The sequence below is a fragment of the Erithacus rubecula genome, assembly GCF_903797595.1.
Source record: "Erithacus rubecula genome assembly, chromosome: 11".
NCBI lineage: Eukaryota > Metazoa > Chordata > Aves > Passeriformes > Muscicapidae > Erithacus > Erithacus rubecula.
This window is the reverse complement of record NC_136663.1, coordinates 8,488,210-8,510,669: the sequence shown is the minus strand read 5'-3', so window position 1 is coordinate 8,510,669 and position 22,460 is coordinate 8,488,210. Positions and strand designations below refer to the sequence as shown.

The following is a 22,460-nucleotide window of genomic DNA, read 5'->3' as shown; positions in this document are numbered from 1 at the left end:
CACCTCTAAGATGTACAGTCCTGTGAGATGGGACACAGGGAAACTGGAGCAGAGTATGACATCTAACAGGCCACGCAGCAGTGCTGGCAGCAAGAGCCCCACTGCAAATTTACAAATTCAAGTCCAGGACAAACGGGAATACTGTCATCCCTGTCATGGCAGTGGGGCAGGAATCACAGCTACAGCCGCCCATTCTGGGGCAGCAACGAAGCCATGGATAGGATTGGTGGCAGTTAAAGCTTTCCTCCATTTATGCTCTGACTGTGGGTCTTGGGGACAGCTAAAGTGCTGCCCTTGTTCCCTAGCAAGCAGCTTGAGGTGGAGACTCTGGGCCACCAGGCACCCAAACAGCCTCAGGGGTGTGTGCCCCATGGCATCCATCCTGCTGGGAACATCAGCACAACTCCCTCCCCCACCAGCCTTCCTTGCCCTATGGGATCATCTCTGTCAAGCACAGCCCCTTCCCCCATCCCAGCAATGCTGCATCCCCCTGTGCCCCTCAGTGACCTCTGGGGCCCCCTGGCTTTGTCCCTGCTGGCAGGGGAGATGAGAGGTCAGCCTGGGAATGGTGGCAAGCAGCATCTGCTCCTCTGTGATCCAGCTCATGCCACCTGCGCCTGGCTCCAGGCCATGCATCAGCCTCACAGTCCCAGCACTGGCTGGGAAAAAAACAGTTGGTAACTGCCCACAACTGCCCCTGGCACTGCCTGGCAGGAGTGAGGGCACTGTGGGCACAGATGGAGGAGGGAGGAAAACACAGCAGCCGAGACCTCACTTCTTGGACGTCTGCAGCCTGGTGATGGCCAGAACCACTCAGGGCTGTGCCAGCCTGCCCCTGCTTTCTGCAAGGTGGCTTTTCCTGCCCTATCCCTATGAGATGCATAGGACCCACAGCACCAATTCCAGGTGAATACAGAGCTCCCAGCTGGCACCTTGAAGGAGGTGGGGATGGTGCTCACCAGTGCAGGCAGGGGTGCTCAGAGGACCTTAGCTGGGTCCTGTCCCCTGCCTAGGTCACCTCACATGGCCATAACCCATGTGAAGTGACCAGGTCCTGGGGCATTGTAGTCCTGGCCACAGTCTTGCTGCTAAGTGGCAGCACTGCACAGAACTCCTGTCCTGCCACAGCCATGTCCTCTCAGTGGCTGAAGGGACAGACCCTCCTGGTCCAGTGTCCCCAGCTGCCATAAGCTGCCCAAACCAGAGCATATAAGGCATGTTCACAGCCTCAGGCTCTATGTCCCCAAGAAGATGCATAATTAATGAGCTCTGGGTTGTCTTTGCCTGGCCATTTTCCATTGATTACTGGGTCCCTATTGCCCTGCTGCCAGCTTCCAGGGCTGGGTACTGTCACTTCTTAACATTCCAGGGATGCTGCTTCCTCCAGTGAGCTCAGGCTCCACCATGTCCATACAGCACAAATGGAAACAGATGAGCTCTTCCAGCCTGCCAGGAGACCGTGACTCTCCAGCATCTCCAAGCAGTGGTTTTATGAACCCTCAGGAGATCTCTATGGTTTATCATTCCAGAGAAAAGAATAAAAGCAGGAGCTGTATGTCACAGATCTTGGGCAGCAGATGTGCCTTGCAGGATCTGGCAGGGGAACACCTTGCAGGTCACCCTCTGAAGTTATAGGGGGAGTGTAGTGAGAGGAAAAGCTTCTTCAGCCCAGCATCAGCCTCATGTGCCCACACTCTATCAAGAAGCACTAAGACAAGGCAACATCATCCTCCAACTGCTACCCTCCACAGAGAGGCCTCCTTTCTCTCTGTAGTCTGGGAAAAGCCATGAGCCCCCCCAGACCAGCTGTAGCCAGAGACACCCAGAGCTCATGAGCCCACCAACCTCAGCATCACCTTGGGAAAGAACCCAAGAGAAGGCTCTTCTTTGGGCTCTAGGGCTCAAAGCTCTTCAGTTTCCCCGAAGGCCACTTTGCAGGAATTTAAAGTACAAGGGTGTTCAAAGCCTTTGGGATAAGGAAAGCAGGAAAGGTTTTGACTCACTGCAGTGCTCCCAAGGCTAGAGGCTTCCTTCCTGAATAAAGAGGATCTGAAACATTTTTCTACAGCACAACAGAAGCTCCTTCCCTTCCCAAACCTCATACCTGTGTTTTCACCATTCTCATTAGCAGCACACAGAGGACCACAAACAAAAAATCCAGCTCAAAAGCCAGTCTGGCTCCATCCCTCTCCAGGTTATAGAAGGCAACTGGTGCTTAGTACTGATCAACCACAGCTTTTCTCCTGACCCCAGGAAAAGTAGCCTTAAAGAGGACAAACTTCACACCCAACCAGCTCACTCTCTTCAAGGCTCAGCAAGAGGAACCTCTGCTGAGTTCCTCTAAATCTCAACCGTGGGGGCAGTGGGAGGAGAGGAACAGCCTTCCCAGCAAAGGCTCTTCCACAGCTCACTTACAAAGTGTATTTGAGGGTGAGCACAGCAGGACTGCAGCACTTTCAGATTTAATAGCAAGCCTGCACTCATCAGCACCAGCTTAGACAAGGGGCATCAGAGGCGAGAAGTGGGCGAGTACACGAAATAACAGAGGTGGACATGACGCACAACTGGGCACAACAACAGGACTAAAACCCCAAGTGATGTCATCTGCAAAAAACTACATGTGCTGTGAATAAAAGGAACCTGTAGCTAGTATTTCAGCCCTGCCTTGCAAGGCTATTTTTGCTTCGATTGCCAAAATGTAATTACAACTAAATCTCCCCTAACAAATACTGGGGAGCAGCAGGGGAGAGTTGTATTTAAAAGGAATCTTAAGTAGCAGCTGTAGTAGTACCTGCTCCCAGAAGGGAAAACAGATCGTGTCTGGAAAAGAGCATTTGGTTGAGAGCTGGTGACAAAAGTGCCAAAAGCAGGAACCCAAAATGAGTCTCAAGAAACACAGAGAGAGACTCCACTACAGCTTGGGGAACAGCCCTGCTCCCTGCCCAGCCAAGTGCTAACTGCCTGACCATGGGGAGCACTTAATCATTGCTGCCAGTGCAAGGAATGTATCTAGAAATAGCCTAGAACTGACACTCTCAATGAAGGAAACAAACCCTTCAGAAGACTGAGTATTTTAAATTGTTTTCTTTGCCAGTCCCAGCTGCCTTCAATCTAGACTTCAATAGTAAGACAAGGAATTTGCAACTGGAGTCATAGGCTGAAGGTCTCCCAGGCCCCCCAGCTGTTAATTGTCCCAGACACGGGCTGCTGGTTTTGCAGTCACAAGCAGATTGGCCCAAGCAGCCCCTTCTCCTCGGGGACTGCACAGAGCACATGGGGCAGGAGATGTGCCCCATCACTGGCCACAGCCTCCCCTCCTGGGCCCAAGGCAAAGTCTCCATTAAAAATGAAAGGCAATTGTGAGATTCCCCAAGGAAAAGGAGAAAAGGCTGGAGCTGTTAATGAGTACAATTAGTGTTGTAGTCAAGCAGAATCAGAGGAAATAATTAGCTCCTATTGTTTCCGTGGCATCCAAATTGCAGTCATGCTGGCTTTCCAAGCAACAACCCATCATTTGAGGCTCACCCCAGAGGACAGGGGGTCACGCCCAGCCCCTCTTCTGGTTGCAGCTGTCACTCAGCTATGAGCAGCAGGCTGGCCATCACCCTCCTCTGCTACACCCACCGGGGGCCCAGTTCCCCAGGTGGCCAGAGACTTGCAAACTCCAGTGCACACCAGAAACAGGCCTGGCCCTGAATCCAGCCAGTGCTGCGGGCTCTCCACCGAGACAGCGTAAAGGCAACTGACACCAAACATCTCTTTGTCCTGCTTCAAGGGAAGCTCACATCCCTTTCCATAACAAACAGGGATGAGTACAAGGCACTGCTAACCTGGGAGTATAAAGAAGAGGCAAAGACAAAGCAAGCAGCCTAGAGAAATACCACCCTACTGAATTTCAGACACAGCCAAAAAATGAGACTGAAAGAAACAAAGAGACCCAATAATTTATTGGCAGAACTGAAAAGGGGCATTTGAAAACCACAGGGCTGACTCTCAACTGGGATGCTCCTCCCAGCTGCAGAGAGATTTATAATACTGGTATCCCTCAGCAAAAGGCTCTGATGTTGAGGCAGAATCCCAGAGATCCTGCGTGCCATGTAGAGAAAGAGAGGAAAGTGCTGCAAGATGCGGCCCCAAGGGCCCGCTGCTAATTGAAAGGCTGCCTCCCGCCCCACTGCTTAAAAAAAAGTTTGTGTAAGACAAAATCGGCCTCTATTGTCACCGCTGCTGGAGGGCTGCAGGTGGATCCTTCCCCCAGGGAGGAGTGCGAGAGTGGCCCATGAGTCCCTTCACAGGTCCGAGGGCACTCTCAGTGCTTTCAACACGGAGAGAGGAGCTTAGTGCCAACTCTTGTTCTCACAACGTGATTTTTGTGTTTCGAAAGCTTGAATTATCCCTGCAAAACAGAGGGAAGGAAAAAAGTGGTTAAAGATGTGCATTCCTTCAGACCACAGCACCTCCCCATTCTCCCCACCACAGCTACCAGTGTTGCCATCCCAGGAGTCACTCAAAATCAACACTTGTTAGATCATCCTAACTACAGACTTCCCACACAAGTCAGCTGTCACTCCAGAACACTTGTAACAGAGGGAGATCCAGGTTCATCCCCAATCAGTGAGAAGAAAAAATTGTCATCTCCTGTGAGCAAAGCACATGATAGAATGTGGAAACCTCCCTGATGGATTCTGGTGTTTAAACAACTTGCAAGGTCTCTTCCTTACCAAAAATTTATCTTGGGGACTCTGGGATTCTGCTTGGAGCACAAATACACTATCAGACAAACTTCCCCCTGCCTCTGTCCCTTGTATTTAGTCTGTCAACAAGTTTAGCTCTCTGATCTCTCCTACCTTAAAAGAGTATCTAATCTGAAAAGGGTGTTTCCCTCAAGTTTAAATAGAAGAGTTTCTTCAGCAGCTTCCACTCACTCCTGAATACATCCACGAGTCTCAGGGGCTATTGACCAAGGAAGGAGTGCTGGTTACAACCTCCCTCAGTACAGTCTCATGGCACTGCAGCAATTGAAGATGGGGCAGGTTACAGAAATCTGTTATTGCTTACTGCCAGCCTGTGAGCAGCAACAGGCAAAGCGTATTTCCACATTAATAGGTGGTGTGTTGGAAACAAAGGAGATTACAATCACTTTGAGAGGATAGGTTTGGCAGCTCTTAACATAAACAGGCACAGGGCTGTAACTTGCACAAGTCAAAACATTTAGAGATGCCCCAGGATATACCACCAAATGGTTGAAGAGCAAAGGCAGCAACTTCAGCAGCAAGATGCTGTGCAGGACTGTGAAATCCCACTCAAACCCTTGAGCAGCCAGAAGCTGCATGGCAGCTGTACCAGCACAGGCTGGAACACCTCCAGGAGGTGGGCTGGAGAACTGGAAGGGCAAAAGGAAGTAAAAACCATTTTTTAGAGTTAAACAATTACTCTGCTATGACACGACAGCAAAAACATGCTGGAGGCCATTTGCAGAAGACTGGGGGTTCACCTTTGCACTCGGCACAAGAGCAGGCTAGGCTGCCATTTGGGAATGGGATTCAGGATTCATTAACTGGATTCTGGTTAATCTGCAACAATGGTTTGGCTTTCTATCCCATACTGGACTTTGACCTGTGCCATCTACCTCAGGAGGACAGCACACTTTAGGTAGCTCTTTAGTGGACAGACTTTCCCTACATCTTCCCTCCTTTCACCTTTATTGGGTTGCCCCAGGCCCTCTGCTCATCCCTGCTCAGCACAGGCCACCCAATACAGCTGAGAGCTAAATGAACTGTGCCACTGTTCCTGTACCCTTGGCACATTTGCTGCCTTCAGAGCCTGGTATGTCATGGAGTGAGTTGGTTTCCTCTTCCGGAAGGACACCTGAATGTCATCTAACAATAACAACACTACCAAGTGCCTGTGCAGTATTTTGTAAACACTGATCCTCACAAAAAGCCAAACCTGTGAGGAGAGAGAGGTATTATTTCACCCATGACTTCAGAGCAAGGTATGAGAACACTGTTGAGGGAGGCTGTGGGATCCCCAGCAGCTCCTCAGAGCTCAGCTGTGTTGGAGCAGCTACATTCCACTGCCCAGTTATGGGAACTGGGCAATGTAAACGCTTCCTTCAGTAGATTCCTCTGCTCTGGCACTCAGCACCCAGTGATCCCACTTAGCTACAATCAACCCAACACTCATGGCCAGGCCTCTTGCTGGCCCTTCTTAAGGGCCTGCTATCAGGGAAGTGGGCACTGCAGGGAAAAACAGCCTGAGCTGTGAGGCTCCCAGCAGCCCTGGGCTCACCTTGGCTACCTTCTCTACACATCTTGGCTGACACTACCAACAGTAGAGGGTGGTTGTCTCATTAGCCACAACATTATTATTTCTACCTACAGTAGCTAGTGGGTGTCCTTCCTGAACAAGCTTTTATTGACCAATTAATTTATTTTGTTTCTGCTCACTGTTGAAGAGCTGTGTGTCAGGCCCCTGGTGCCTCTCTCAGTGTCCATCACCTGCATGTGTTTAGGATTCATTTACCACTCCATACCTGCTTACAGTCAACCCTAGGCAACACACCCAAGCTGAAGACATACCTCTCAGCCTCCTGGGACCAAGTCTGGAATACAAGTGCCTCATACACATTAGCAAAATAGCACACAGCACCTCAACAGAAAATGCTGGTGTCTGGCCAAAAAATAAAAACTAAAAAGCAACTTTGACCTTTGGAAAAGAACAAATAGCAGAACGGGCCCACCATCAGGCCCATAAGGCACGGGAACATGGCAGCCCATGGGAAGAAGGTTGGAAGCTGAGAGGTATGCCATGAAGTCACATAGGAAGAAAGATGAGGCCCTACCCTGCGTGTGACAGAGGGAGGGGGAGCGTTCGATCAGCGGCCACTGCTGTTCACCAGGCCATGAAACTCCTCCCAGGCCCTGGCAAGCCAGAGGGAAAAAAAATGAAATAAAAACCAAAAAATAGCACTTCAGATCAAAGGCTTCTTAACTTTTAACGAGAGCAGAAACATTCAATGACGTTTAAAAGGCACTTGTCTTCAGAGAGCAAGGCAATATTCTCTGATAGCCCTAGTGGATAGAAGCATCCTTAAAATCCAGCCAAACAGCTGACAGAACAAGGCAGCTTTAGCGTTCTGCACAGACATGAAGCGTTTCCACTGGCTGCTGCTGATAAAGCCACATTAATACCCAGAGACAGGTATGACCTTCCTAGTCACAAATGGAATATCCATTTCCTATTGCTCATAAAATAGCCCATGTTTCGTCTTTCTGGAGGATTATCACATTCCTTGGCTGGTTAAACTCAGCCAGTTACTGGCCTCATGCTTTGCCACATACTGCATACGCAGGTAATGCCTTCAAAAGGGGTTTCTTTTAATGCCACAAAGCTTAGCTCTTAGGAAATTCTTCAATCAGGCAGAAGAATCCAATTGTTATTAGGAAGTCTCCTTTCCTATTGTAAACCTGTGTTGTTAATGACCACCCAGTAAAAACATCACAACTATCTGAAATGAAAATGTTTTTAGATAAGTTAGAGGGACAGGCCCAACACTGCATTCCCTGGTGGAGAACGTTACCGACGGATGAAGGCAGCAGACTGAAAAATTGCTGTCGGTTTTACGAAGGCAGCGTACTGAAAACCCTCTCAGGGAAAACATGCTGAGGTTAATGTGAGCATGACTATTATCTTCTGGGATCAGAGACATCAAAGAACCTCATAGCTCTCCGTGCCCAGCAAAACAGTCCTGGTGCCTACAGCACATGCCAAGCCATTTTCTGAAGCCACAGAGTCCCATGGAGCTGGAGGTACCTTAAAGAGAACCCAGGTCAATCATGAACTCAGACCACCCTCTAGATTTTTTTGCTGATACTTCTCAGCTACTTCACGTTTTGTTTTGTGCATTGCCTCATCAGGTCACTGCAACACAACAGGAGAGTTCAGGAATGGAAACCCTGTGTTAGTGAGCATCTGTGCCAAAACCAGACCACCAACCTGGCTCTTACCTGAGCCTCACAGTCAAGCTCCCAAATACAATTTGCAAAACCAGCCCAGGTATCACACGCTCTTTCCCATCAAGTCATAGCCCAAATAAACACAGAGACCTCAGGGTCCCACAGCCTCTCTCCAGAAGAAAGTTAGGGAGAAGAAAAACTGAATCTGAAGCCCTTAGTTGTTGGCAATCTTTGCACATTTCCAGACTTGTCAAAAGTCTTCACCTTCATATCTTCCCTCCAACTTCCCTTGTATCTCTATCCCATTTCCATCACCCACAATTACATCTCTTTCCTCTCCCATAGTTCTAAACTTCTCAGCAGAAGGAACACAAGGGCAGATTACTTGTCAACATAATCAATAATTTATTACCCCTTTCACACTAAGGAGTTCCTTGTTCCAACATCCCAATAACACCACGCACAGTCCTTCATCTCTGTCCTCACAGACAGAGAGAAAAAGCTCTTCCAGCCAAGAATTTTTAATTCAAGAATCTCATACATATTATAGTACTAATGACTTCAACTATCTGCTGACTTGACTGAAAAAATCCACCAGGATGTGTCTGCCCTAATGTACCTAAACTATGCTAGGAGAGCAAACTGCTCTCATTCCATACTGAACAAGGCTGCCAGTTAATTTCATCTGGCAGAATCTTTATGACCTGTGACATGCCAAAGGCACAGTGCCAGAGTCTAAGAGGTTATTTTTATGTATAGACATTTTTAGTACCTTATTGCCATACTGTCTGCACAGTGATCAGATACTCAGTGAATTGATCCCCAACACTTAGATAATTCCCATTGAACAGATGGGAAATGGAAATGCTAGCAGGCTAAACAAAGCCAGCCAGAGCTGCTCTTCCACACTCACTCTAGATCCACAACTGTTGAAACTTCCCACTTTCTTCCCCACTGCCCAGGGTGAGGACCCAGAACCGGGCTCCCTTTAGCCCCACCAAGTAAGTTGGAGGAAAAAAAAAATGAGAAAAGAAGCCACTATCTCTCCAAAACAAAAAGGAAAAAAAAAAAAAAAAAGGAAAAAAAAAGGAAAAAAAATAAAGAGGAAGACTCCAGCAAAAAGAGGAAGGGCAGTCTTAGTTGCTTCAAGGGACTTTCCAAAACCTCATTATGCAAGCAGCACTAGTTGTTTTCTGCAAACATCCTCAACTGAGTTCTAGCAGATTGCCTCCAGTAGTTTTCTGTGCAACTCTGCTCCTTACCCTCTCCTTCTCCAGCTACAAAAGGATTCAGACAGCTCAGAGTGCACTTACAAAGGGCACCAAGGTCTGTCTCTTTTGCCATCCCACCTGGAACCTCCCAGCACACTGACCACTCACTGCACTCTGCAGGAGTCCAGAGCAGCACAGCCTCTTTCTGGGTGCTTCCCCAGGGATTTGTTCACAGCCAGACAAGAACTTTGTGACTAACAGCTTGAAAAAAACATCTAGGAGAGTCTTCTAGCCTGAAATAATTATTTCACCTCTCTGGCACTACCTGTAGCAAAAGCAATATAACACAACTAAATAAAAACAACTAAACTGATCTCCCTGAAAAAAACAACCATGAAATAAATAAGGTTATAGGCACTTTTTTGGTAAGAGTAGGCCACCAAGATAAGGAAGCCTTTCAGAAAGTCATGGACACTTCTGAATAAAGCATATTATGTTGATGGAGAATGAGTTAATGAATCCATTAATTCAAAGACCAGGTCTATGCAAGTGCTCTTAGACTTGAAGCACCCGGAAACATTACTGGAATTGGAGAATGGAGGGATAAATGAATGAAGCCAGCATTGCAGAGACTCAGGAGAGGACAGCTATCAGATCTGGAACCTCACTGCTCTCCTCTAGATTTTATTCCTACTCTCAGACTTGAATGGATGAAGGGAAACAATGCTGCTCCAGAGCTGGCAAGACCCAAGGCAACCTGACTTCCCCTGACAGGCATCAGACAATGTGTGAGGGTCCCATCTGCAAACCATTTCTCTTCAGTCAAGGTTAACCCTGTCCACTCCATTTAAGACACAGTCAAAGGTAAGTAACACAAGCAAAACAGCACCACTGACAAGTTCTCCTAAAGTCTTGGAAATTAACAAACAAATGGAAACCAGTGCTATAAAACCACAACAGTTACAGAATTAGCTGAACTCTGCTGTGACAAGGGAGACCTCAAAAGCATTCTACCACCAGCTTACTGTCTCAAAAACACTGATCTTCTTGCCTAACACCTGCTACTTCCACAGGGACTTCTCTTCCTAATTCCTCACTTTTTTGCCTTTCCTTTTTCTCTGAGAACCTCACCCTTGCAGTCTTCTTACAGTACATTATTCCCTTTATAGGATATCCTCTTGTCTCCTACCTACAATATAGTCTGAGGCCATTTCCTCCAACTGCCTGCAGTGAAATGAACCCAGTGCCAGCTCTATTAAGATCAACTATTCTTCCCATTTACTCGAGCCATCCCATTAGTTATCACTGGTGACTTTGAAAGGAAAGGATAGTTTTATACCCTGCTCAGCTCCCACTGCAGCAGGCACTTACGAATAAGTGAAGCTTTGTTTTCAGGAAAAGCAGCCCTGCTTTAGAGCTGACAGCACAATCCATAACGTCACACAGAAACCAAAACATTTCCACACCAGCCTGCTCAGTGGCAACCTGCTGATGGTCACTGCTCTCCTGGCACTGGAAGCAGTGTTGCTGAATTTGCCTGGGATTCCTGGACATTATTGTGGGTGAGAGCTCTCAACAAAGGAGATGGTCACTGACAACACAGTTATCAATGTAGAAAAGAAAGGCTGATAATTCCAGGCAGGGCAAAGGTGTATGCAAGGCAGCCACAAAATTCATTCTGCAGTGCTCAAAGTCAAATGTGAAAGTGATCACTTCCCCTCCACCTCTCTCCCAACAGCAGATACCTAAATATTTTCAGTGGCTTTCCTGAGACATGGCTGGGCTCTGGTTGGCAACATTCTGCTTTCAAAAAAGTGCTCCTGCTATGGCAGCAAAAGAGGTTGGGATTTTTTCCTTTCATTCCAAGCCACAGGAAGTACCACTGTCCATAAGCCACTGTCACTTCTGGACCTTGTCACCTCCGAGGTTAACAACACTGATGAACTGAACCTATTAAGTGGTTCACTGCATCTGAGTGCTCTTCTCTCAGTGCACCTCTGAGGGAACAAAGAGAAGCAGTTTCTCTCCAGCTACTGAAACAAGGTAGCCCACAAAATGTAACATATGTTCTCTTTAGGTGCGCAATGCTTTAATGTCTAAGGTACTATAAATCCCCTGGAATTAAGCAGAGTCCAAGAGATTGTTCCAGCTTTCCTAGCAAGACTGGGAATTCATACAGATTAGGCTGACCCTTCTACTCATTGGGACTTAGGCAGCTTGTCAATATCACAAGCAAGAGAAAGTACAAACAAAGGAAAATTGCAATGAAAGATCTGCTTATCTAGCTAAATGCACAAGCCCCACCACTGAGAGCGGGAAGGACAGAATGCAGAACAGCTCTTTGGAATAGCTGTGATGCAACAGGTACTTTTCAGATGCAGCTTGGCAGCAGCACCACTTTCTGAAACAAAGAGGGCTGCAGCCTCACTGACAACTCATGAAAAATGGTGTCTAGAAATGATTTAATATGAAATGCATCATCACAAAACGAATATACAAAACCTGAAACACAGGGCTCAGGTTCCACAGTGAGAGGCATGCTAGCAATTTCTACAGAAGCATTCATTTATAGTGTGTCAAAAGCTAATCCAGGTCAATTCACTACCTAAAAGTCAAGGTTTTGAGAAATGTCTGCTCTTTTCTTGCTAAGCATGCTCCCTTCCCTAAAGCACAATCAATGCCAATCAAACCCCGCACATGAGCAGAGCTCTAGTGGAGAGATGCAGCCCATACAAATGAAAAATGCCACGAGCCCCCCTCAAAAGGCAGCCCTGACAAAGCCTAGAGCACAGCTCTTCCATTAGAGCTTTTCATGAAACACAGCCAGAGTGTGAATATAGAGTGCTGGCTGGAAAGCCCTCCTGAGTCATAAATCACATGGTACATGTGCAGCATAAGTGGAGTTTATTCATGATGGACAGTATTTCAACAGAATTTGATAGATGGGTAAGGAAAAGGAGCCAGACTTCATGGAGGACAGAACTAGTTACACAAGAGATTCTTTATTAGTGAGAGAACCTTAATGATATGAAGCTAAGCCAAGCAGAGTCACACTGAAAGCTGGGGCTGTCCTGCTCTTCTCTGTCACAAAGCAGTCATCATCACCTCTCTGCAGCTGCTGCCCCTTGCTGCCTGCTGGTACCAGGCAAGAGAGGCACAAGAAGTTGGTCTGTACATCACTACACAGAAACTCCACTGACAACAGTTCTGCTCTGAATTTACACCAGTGCCTTTGGAAGAAGGTGGAGAGCACTGCAATCAGACTGCTGCAGCTCAAGCACAGCAATAAGAAAAAGGGGGTTTTCATGATGTCCTACATGGCAGAAGGTTAATTGCTTAGACCTACCTGACTGTGACATCATCAAAGCAACTCCTGACCAACCCTCCTACCCATAGAAGAATGAATAGGAGACAAGCCAGTCGGCCTATATTTAAGAATTGCTCCCAGCTGTAATCTGAGCTACTAAACTTGATACCTCCAACACCTGTTATTCTCAGACAAGCTCATTTTGCACCACACATCAGCAGCACAAAATGAAACTTGGATGCTATGCAGAAAGAGAGGGTAGCAAGCACAACATGTTGCACTGGTGTTGGGAAATGAGGCCACATTACCGGATGCACCATCACTCAAGGCCTTACACCTGCCAGAGCAAAAACAAACATTGCTATAGTGGCGTTCTCTGTGCTAGGAAGTGCTGGTGGTGATAGCTCACAAGGGAAAGGCCACATCACTCTCATTCTACACTTGCTACATGAACAACCACCACTGCTTAGGACAGCTGGCTCCATACACAGCTTTTACTACACAGACTGAGAGAAGTCAAGCACCTCCCTGCTCTCACCACAAAGCCACATCACCACAGTCTGCAGTCTGCTGCTGCTGAGCAGGAGTAAAATACTCTGTTGTGTGTCCACATGAGTATGTTGCTATTTCCTTCCCTACATGGACAGGGAGTCATAGTGCCCTCTCCTGGCAAAAAGTGCATGAGAAACGTTAGTGGCAAAATCACAAAAAAAGGAAAAAATTCCTTCTTTCCCTTTTCCACGCAGACAGGAGGGAGGGCCACATGGAACACTAGATACCTACAGGCAGTTACAATGAGACTTCTGTCTAATTACAGAATTAGTAAACATTGAGTACACACAAAATTGGAAGCTAGCTGTCTGCTAGAACCAGGATTGATCCCATCAAACCATCTGACAGCAGATTGATGACAGGGCAATTACGTGGAAAGAGCAAGTCAGCATGATGAAAGAAAGTCATGAAAGATACTTGCACCTTCATTACAGGCAAGATCAGAAAGTGCTCTGCCCCACCAGTGTCTTATTCATTTGCTTCACTTCTTTTTCTGTGGGCACCTTTTCAAGTATTAATTTAACCAATATGACCTAATCAGTGTATTGTTTTATAATACACTTGAGAAAAAAGAAAAACAACATATTACTCACCTCTAACTAATACCTATATTTGCAATTTTTCGTCACTTTGTGGGAAATAAGTCACCCTGAATTGCCTGATATGGTAAGCTATAATACATTTATTTAAAAATACAGCTGTGCTCTCTGTGTACCATGATCTTCTAGTCTTGTTAAAGAGCCTGTGTCATCAGGGCCTGGAAGACTTAATATATGACGTTTATTATGATTAGAAATCATTTGTACAGCACTGTAAATTCACACAGCACTTCCCCAAGACCATTTATAAGTCTAATGGCACTATAAATCCCTGTTAGCTTCCGCACTTTATTCCCCAGAATCTCTATTTATTCAAATGATTCGACCCCCACCATTGCAATCTTGTCTTTGAATACATCAGGCCACAGTTCCACCTTGGGCTGCCCATCACCCAAGTGACAGGCCGGGTGGATTGTTAAAATAACCCTGGATCACATGTTTAAAACAAAAAAGGTTTTGCTCATAGAACCAAACACCCCCAACAACAGCGTGACAACAACGCAGGAATTTGGCTTCCAAAGCGCGCTGGCAACAACTGCTGCTGTTTGGCTTGAGTTTGCAGGAACAGCCCTAACGCACACGAGCACTTGTGCCAGCGCCTGCGCCGTGCACCGAGCTGCTGCAGCACACATGCAGCCTGCAGCACCCCCCTGGCCAGCACACGTACTTGATGCTGTCGGTGTGGGTTTTATATTCCATAATGGTGTTGGGAGGTAGGTTGAGCACTCTTCGTAACGTGTCGCGTATCCGGGCTGTCGTGGCCTGGTCGCTGGCTGTCTTGTTCCATATGGAGATGATGTCCTCCTGTGGAATGGCACGGGAGGGAGGGGTAAGCACGGAGCACTTGCTGCAGCCCTGCCACGTGGAGGCACGTGCCAGCTCTCCAAAGCACTCACCTGGAATCGGACAGAGACGACGGCCCCACAGATTTCTTCCCCCACCATGAACTGCTCTCCCAGCATGGCCAGGATAAGATTCTCCCAGCACCGAGACGCTAAGCCCTTCCGCAGACGGATAATCCATTTACCACCATTTTTGTTGGCATCATCCTAGGAAGAGAGGAAATATATTGATTTGTTTTCTCCTAGCTATTTTTCTGCTACCCACAAGACAGGAGAGCCACAAACAGGAGCAGATATTGATTAGGTAGGGCAAGAAAGATATTTTCAAGAAAAATATAAGTGAATATTTTATTTCACTTCTCTCCCTTATAAGCAGAGACAGAGGAAAAACACTTACTTTGAATAAAAAGTACTTGAAACGACAGCCCTCAGCCTTCCAGACAAAGTTCTATGCTCTGATGACTTGAGTTCTAGTGTTCTAATCCCACTAGCAAAGATCAACACCAGCCTACCAATCTGCACAAACAGACCCAGGCAAGGACTTTAAAACTACTCCTAAACCTGAGACTGATTCACCATTTGTCTAATCTTCTGTATATATAGTTCTGCTTGTAAAACAAGATCCCTATAAAACAGGAGAACACCTTCATCATAGAGCATGGAAGGCCAGGAAAGAGTTTGCAAAACAGAATTTTAAAAGCAAGTGAAAAACTGATAAACATTTTCCTTACACATTTCCAGGAATGGGCTCACAAGCTGTGTTAACACAGAAAGGACCACCCTGTTCTCAGAGAACTACTGACATTATCACACATCATACAGCTGGAATGTTTGCTCCAGACTGTGGTGACCCAGGAAAATAACCAAAACAAGGTGAGAAAGTAAAAGAAATATTTTACGCTAAGCACCCAGTCTTAACCCAGCAGCCAGCACTTCAATGTTGTGATTCTGTATCTTGAAGCTGACAAAGAGCTGAAAGCTGCTACAGCCTCCCCTGCTCCCCAGAATGCACAGCTATGTCAAAGCTCCTCCTCTGTGCAGAACACTGTGGCATCCTCTGGTACAACACTGTAGCTGGGAAATCTTACAAGGTGAGAGGGGAACTAATTCCATCCAAAGCTGAAGACAGAGAGGTAGGAACAAGTCAGAGGTGGCAGTTAGGAAGGGTAAGGGAAGACAGGTCTAGGACAGAAACAGAGAACAAAGGACGACTCAGAGGGAACTGCACAAAACAGGACATCCCTCTCCAAATCCCCAGAAATCCCCTCTGCCAAGCTGGGACACATCTTGAAGATGCCAGGCAAGGCAACTTAACCCTTCTTAATGAAATAATTTTATTTTAGCCTTCAAGCTTCTCTAGGGCTCAGATAAAATTAAACATTTGTCTGCTCTCCCAGAGACAGCAAGTGCTAATGAAGCAATGCTAAGGAAACATGGAAGTGTCAGCAGAACAGCAGCATTCACCTGACTCCTACTTTTCAGGTATGTGCTGGGCTGAAAGGGGAAGCATCACCTCCAGACAAACCTCAAAGGATGACAGGAAGCATCCAATTCAACACAAGTTCTATGAATCTGGCACAATCCTCTGAGAAGCAAACTGGTTTATGTTAAGTACCCTTGTTTTCAAAGTTGTGAACATCACAGCCTTTAGACTGAAAGTTGGGTTTAACTCTTCAAAGTTTCCACAATAACTAATGGGCATCAGAAGAAAGTGTTACTTCTAAAAATATCTCAAAGGTGGCTTAAGCAGGTCCAAGGCTACAGAGAGATCAGTGATTGGGAGGTAGATGCTGTATCATGTGCTTTATGGTTGTTGTTAGTTTTCTTTCAGGTTAAACAAGCTTTGGTTCAGTCAAGCATTTGATTTTCCTCTACCAGAATAATAATGATCTGCAGCCCAGTAATAACCAGGGAATACTATGCTTAGTGCTTCTGACTTTGCCAGCAAAGGCACAGATGGATGCAGAAAAAGATCAGAGCTACACACAGGCATATATGTACCTACAAGAATGACAGTAACTAAGGATTGGTTTGGAAGAGAAAGAAGCATAAACAAAGCCCTACAAAGCATGCAGCAATGGAAGGTCAGAAGTGAGATCTCAGGTCCTCTTCTAGAAATACAAGAAATAGGGACAGAAGTAAAAATACCAAATAATCTCTCCACCTCCATCTTAAAACTTCTACCGGGAAATACTTTATAGAAATTCTGGTATCATTAACTTGAGAATTCTCTGGTTGATACACTGTCTGAGGAACTTGCTCACCAGGAGTCCAAAGAGGGTTAAACATTTTATATAAATGGTATTTGCAGTAACTGGCTATAAAACACTTTGCTTAAAATAATTGCTAACGAGGGTCACATATAAATTTCTCAGGACCAAGCAGTATAATTAGGCACTTCAGAGAAACACATAAAATCCTCATATTGTGAATGCTATTGGTCATTGCTGGAAGCAGGCCAGGAACTGCAGGAACTGGAAAAATGATTTGCTAGGCAAAGATTTTGTAAAATGTCTTTTAACAGGTTTGGATAAAAATAGAAGCAAACTAAAGTGCCCAGGAAGAAAAAAACAAACAAAAAACACCAACAAAACAAAATTAAAAACAATTCCCCCCCCTCCAAACAACAAAACAAAAAAATCAAATAAAAGGCAAAGTTGTTTTTCCATTTCCAGCTCTGTGTGCAGGCTTTTAACCATATGCACCTCCTTGATTGAAAAAGGAGGGCTGATTTTTATAAGCTTTGTTGAATCCCACCTGGAGAGGTCCAGTCCTTCCAAGCAAAGCCCTGCACTGCTGTCACTGGAGACAGCTACAAGGGGCAAGTGCCTACACTGGGAAGCTTAGATGGGGGTACCACCTCAAATATCAATGGCAGTTCAGCAATCTTTATGGGGGTGCAGCCAGCAACTTCCCCATCTTCCCTCTCTGGCAGCAGCACTGTTAGGCTACACAGGAGAGTGTTCTGAGGACAAGTTTACAGGAAATCCAGAGGAAAGGACTGCACCCACAAAAATCCAGTGGAGTGCCATTTAATGACAAGAGTCCCTCCACTGTAGAAGGTTTCCCTCCAAATTCTTGTGGGAAAATACCAAGGCAGAAAAGAGAGCTCCAACTCACCTCCCACATGGGTTTGATGCCCTCTTTGAAAAGATGGAAGTCACTGTGGCCTGTCAGGTCCCCAGGACGTACCATGTGACTGTAAAACCGCCAGAACTGTTCCACCTGCAACAACACCAACCACACAATGAAGCTGCTCAAACTGTTCACAGTCAAGATTTCTACAGAAACAGGCTGCCACTTTCACACCAGCTCTCCAGAGCTACCTTCCCCTCTTCTGTTCCACTCTCTTGTCACTGGGGTGTTGATTAGGCAACACAAAAAGCAACAGCAGTGTCAGAGGTGTCTGTTTCTGACTGGCTTCATTACCAGGTGACCATTTGATACATGCAACAGCTGCCTTTAAAGCCACTCAGTGTTTGTCTGAAGAAATCTGTGCTAAGTTAACAGCTGCTCCAGAGAACAGTTCCAAACATATCTTGTAAGTCCTACTGCCCAAACTTTCAATCATTGGATATATCAAATGCAGCAGCTTCAGCCTAGTCTCTTTACCCTGCATAACCACTGCTCTCTGTGACATGGAAACTGCAGAAGCCTTCAAATAAGATATTTTTTTTGTATTTAATTTTACTGTATGCAGATTTTAAGACAAAATATACATTCTGGTTTAGTTACATTTAGTTTAAGATTGGGAGGCACTATTCAGAGTTCTTATTTAAATATCTCTTACTTCCTTTTGCAGTCTGCCATGGTACACTTGGAGCACTTCACTTCGATCAGTTCAGTTCTGGCACCCTTGTGTCTGCTTGAGACACTTTGACTGTAAGGCAAGGGACTTATTTTTCTATAGTTCTTAAAAGTAGCATATTTATCTTTTGAGAATCTTTGGGTAAGAAAGGATTTCAGAGAGGATGAATCTTTAAAATGAAACAAGGCAGTGGAAGAGATTATACTAATTTCCATATTTTCAGAAGACTCTTCTCAGTAAGACAATAGCTATTAGGCAGACCAGCACTGCAGCTGGAGGAGTCAGACATTACCCCAAGCACTTTATCACACCTTAATGACTGGGTCAGCACCTGGAACTCCACTCCAATCTGTGACCTCTGCCATCAAAGCTGGAATTTGCTTTTATAGCCAATAAAATTATGAACCAAGGCTGAGGAGGGGTCAGAAGCAATTAATTTTTGTCAGGCACATCCAAACATCCATGGGGAAATCACACTCCCACAGTGAGGGAACATGCCCTCTAGTGGTTCACATTTTAGAGCTTACCACTGAAAAGACAAGAATAAATCTGAACTCGGACTTAGACAGACAATTCTTTCTGAAGTTTGCTTTTCCATCTCTTTAAACAGAATTTGGACCCAAACACATTATCAGCTATGCTGGCCAGTCTCTCTCTGTCCTAACAGAACTGCAGCACTTCCAGCCAACAATGGCCCAAATAATTTCTCTGTAGCAAAGAGCAGACAACAGAATGTTTAACACAACGTTTTTCCTCTAAGGAGCTAAACATCAATGCTAAGTTACAGTGATTTATCAGAATGAAAAGTTACTGCCAGATCATCAAGCAGCAGCCACATTTTTCATCCTCTGAACTGAAGGTACTTGCTTACACAGGGTAATAGGAGCAGCAACTACCCACAACAACAGGCTCTTCTTCCCACCCTTATCCTGTATAGTAACATAACCCAGCTGCTCAGACAGGCATATTTTTATGCAGCCTCCAGAGATAATAAAGGACTGTTTTTATAAATTCTCATATGACAGAGGATATGCACTGGTGGGCAAAATTAATATTTATAAGAGACCCTGAAAAAACTGGGCAAACACCAGATTGAAAAGAAAAAGGAAGAAAATAGTCAATAGACTTCCTAGGCTCTGGAACAGTAATGAGGACTCATTTTGCTTATGTATCTTGGGCTCTTGAGGGCAGGTTTACTCTCCAGGAAATGCTCAAGTTTATTCCATGAACAAGCAACCACAGAGTGGAAGGGAAAAGGAAGAACAATTTCCCTTTTAATGAACTTGACTGCAACATCAAACTGCACCTTGTCCATCACTTTAGACAGACAACAGGCCACCAGCTGCTGGCAAATTTAGCGTACCAGATGCTTATTCCAAACACAGTTCTTGTGGGAATGCGGGTGGAGAGAAGCATGTGGGGGACAGTACAGAAACAGAAAAAGCTGTTCCTTTCTTCTCTTGCTCCAGCCATAAATGAACTATGTGGCTACTCTTTTTTTTCTGTTATTACCAGCTGCCCCCATGCACACAGGTCTAGCACAGAGCAGAGGAAAAGTGCTAAAGACCCATCTCCTGCCGTAATTCAAGAGCTCATTTGCCTTGGCAATCACTGACTGCTCTGTGTGCAGAGAGGCAGCACCTGGGGCTGGGCAGGCTGTGCCCAGTGGCAGGGGGACAGCAGGGGGACTCACGGAGGCGAAGGTGCCGATCTGTTTGATGTTCTGCTCGTAGCTCTGGGAGCTGGTGGGCCGCCCGGGGGTCCGCCGCGAGTACCAGAAGGTGTAGTTATACTGCAAGGGGTGCTCAGCTGGCCCCGGGACCACAGCCTGCAGAACACAAAAGCTTGTTTACCCCTGGTAGGCTCCTCTAAAAAGGGAATGGGGAAAATTACAGTTACAGCATGTAAAAGCAACTATTCAAGCCATCACAGGCATCATTACTGAACTTTTTTTTAGTCCTGTGCCTGTCTCGATAAAAAGGGAAATGTGAGATTTTTCACTTCTTCAAATTAAGGGAAGAAAAAGACACACTCCTCCTCTGGGAAGGATAAACCCCACTTAAAATGAATCATGATTCAAATGCAATTAAAACTGGTGACACCAATTGTCTTAAGCAACCAACACCCCAGTGCTCTGGGAAGATTAATCCAAGAACTTGTTATGTCAGCTTTGGCAGAACCCATCACCAGCAGTGGGCAGCAACCACTTTTCAATTTCCAAAACACTGACTTCTGATTAAAAATACTTCTAATGAGCATAAAAGAGGCTAATGAGAGCTCATTAGCCAGGAGTCAAAACTTACAGAGAAAACCCCAATCAAAGCCCTTATCTTGTACTACTTGATATTGCTACAGGAGTTACCAGAGCTTAAATCTCTACTTTCCTCTTGACTATGGCAAGTTTACAAGGGTTGCATTACTTCAGACAGAGCAGTTTTTCTAAATACAAGATGAAAAAGAAAAAAGTCCAAACCAGGGGAGATAAATGTCTTATGCCTTCTTGACCAGCTAGATTACACACAGGGACACATCTTAAAAGTTATTTCAACAGTGTCACAAGCATTGCCTGCTAAGCCACCTTCAAGCCACTGCTGTCCTGTCAGACAGGAGTCCTTTCCCCATGTCCTCTTCCAAATTTGTTTTATGATGAAAATAAAGCCTTATTTCTCATTTCCATTCTAAAGCCTGGCAGGTTACCAGCTATGTTAGTGAAGAGAGCATTCACCCTCAGATGAGAGGCTTCCAAAAGCAACAAGTTACTGAAATCAAACATAGTCCCTCTGTCTTCACTGCAGCAGTAACAATGCACTGAGACCACAGCCCTCCAAGACATTTTCCTTATCCCTGAACTGAGAATTGACTCCCTAGCACTGCCACACCATGCCCTGGCAGTGGAGTGCAGATGCCAGCACCATACCTTCCTCTTGGTAGTACTCTGTGGTTTCTCACGATCATTCTTTTCCTTCTCACTGTCTTTCTGTGTGTTATTTTCCTCATTCTGGTCATGGTCTCCACTATCATCATCTTTCAATCTGGTGGAGAAAGAATAACAAAGAGAGCCATCACACAGCTGAGAAGGTTCACACCAAACCCAAGTAGTTCTCTCCTCCAAAGCTCCTCTGTGGTACAAGGACCACCAGAGTCTGGAAATCTACACTTGACAACCCACACAGTAAAAACTACTTCCACTTTTATGCCCATCACATGCATCTTGAGCACGCACTTTTAAGCCAAAGTGAACCATAAAACAGCTTTTTGGAGCAATGTCAAGTAGTTTGTGCCAGCTACCGATCTGCCACAGGAAACCCCAGTTACTTGTCAGGGTCCCCTGCTATTCAGGGGGTCCACATGAAGACCTGTCACTGCACCTCTGCTGACTCTCGCCCCCCAGCACAGAGGGGGCGAGCAGACACCGCGCCAGCACCCAGCACCCCACGGGTCTCCGCCCGCCCCATTCCCTGCGAAGGGCCGGAAAAGACGAGAGACAAGCGGGGCCACGAGGCGGCCCGCGACTCCCCGGTGCGGGACCGCCGCCGGCCCGCCGCCCACACCTCTCGGTGCCGCGTCGCCTCGGGGCCAGGCCGGGCCCCGGCTGCAGGGACCGGGCTCTGCGTAGCCCCGTGACTCATCGCGTCTCTCCCGCCCGGCGCCGGGGCAGCGGCGGCCGGCGCTGGCGGGGCTCGGGGCCGTGCGGGCCCCGCACCGGGGGTTGGTCGGGGGGGGGACTCGGGGGTGACACTCACGCGTCGAATTTGTTGTTCATCGTCGCTCGCTACCGCCGCCACCCCCGTTCGCCTCAGCGACTTCCGCCCTGCTGGGTCCGCTCGCGAAACCGTTCCGCCGCTTCCGGCGGCTCCGCCATAACCTCCCGCGTTTCCCCCCGGAGCCATAACCCTGCACACTGCGCACGGCAATGGGAGCGCGCTCTCGGGAGCGCCCTCAGGGCACGGCCGCCATCTTGGGTGTGGCGTGGCTGGCGTCGGGGACCGAGCCGGAGAGTTACAAATTATTCATACAATTAATTTTGCTCCCGTAAATACAGTTTGAGGACTCAGTTAACTCCTCGAAGGTTTTCCCACCTTGTCTCCTGTGGCGACAGGGAACCCCAGCTCTACGCCCTTCCCATCACTTCCCTTCATGTCCAGTGAGGGATGGCAAAGAAAACGGAAAAACGTCCCAGTAA

The 22,460-nt window shown here is 46.6% G+C and overlaps 1 protein-coding gene across 2 annotated transcripts; it reads right to left on the bottom strand.

Annotated features, from left to right (window-relative positions):
• Positions 1-3,924: 3,924 nt before the first annotated feature.
• Positions 3,925-22,162, bottom strand: EIF4E2 (eukaryotic translation initiation factor 4E family member 2). 2 transcript variants are annotated; one of them, XM_079315227.1, is made up of 8 exons: positions 22,021-22,162; positions 21,195-21,309; positions 19,971-20,105; positions 17,590-17,694; positions 14,524-14,676; positions 14,295-14,431; positions 6,845-6,923; positions 3,925-4,396 (listed from the first exon to the last, which is right to left on the bottom strand). In XM_079315227.1, exons 1-7 carry the CDS (start codon positions 22,038-22,040, stop codon positions 6,878-6,880), a joined length of 711 nt encoding a protein of 236 aa, XP_079171353.1. In that variant the 5' UTR covers positions 22,041-22,162; the 3' UTR covers positions 3,925-4,396; positions 6,845-6,877. The 2 variants fall into 2 exon arrangements, with proteins under 2 accessions (XP_079171353.1, XP_079171354.1); XM_079315228.1 differs by lacking the exon at positions 6,845-6,923.
• Between the last annotated feature and the right edge of the window lie 298 nt (positions 22,163-22,460).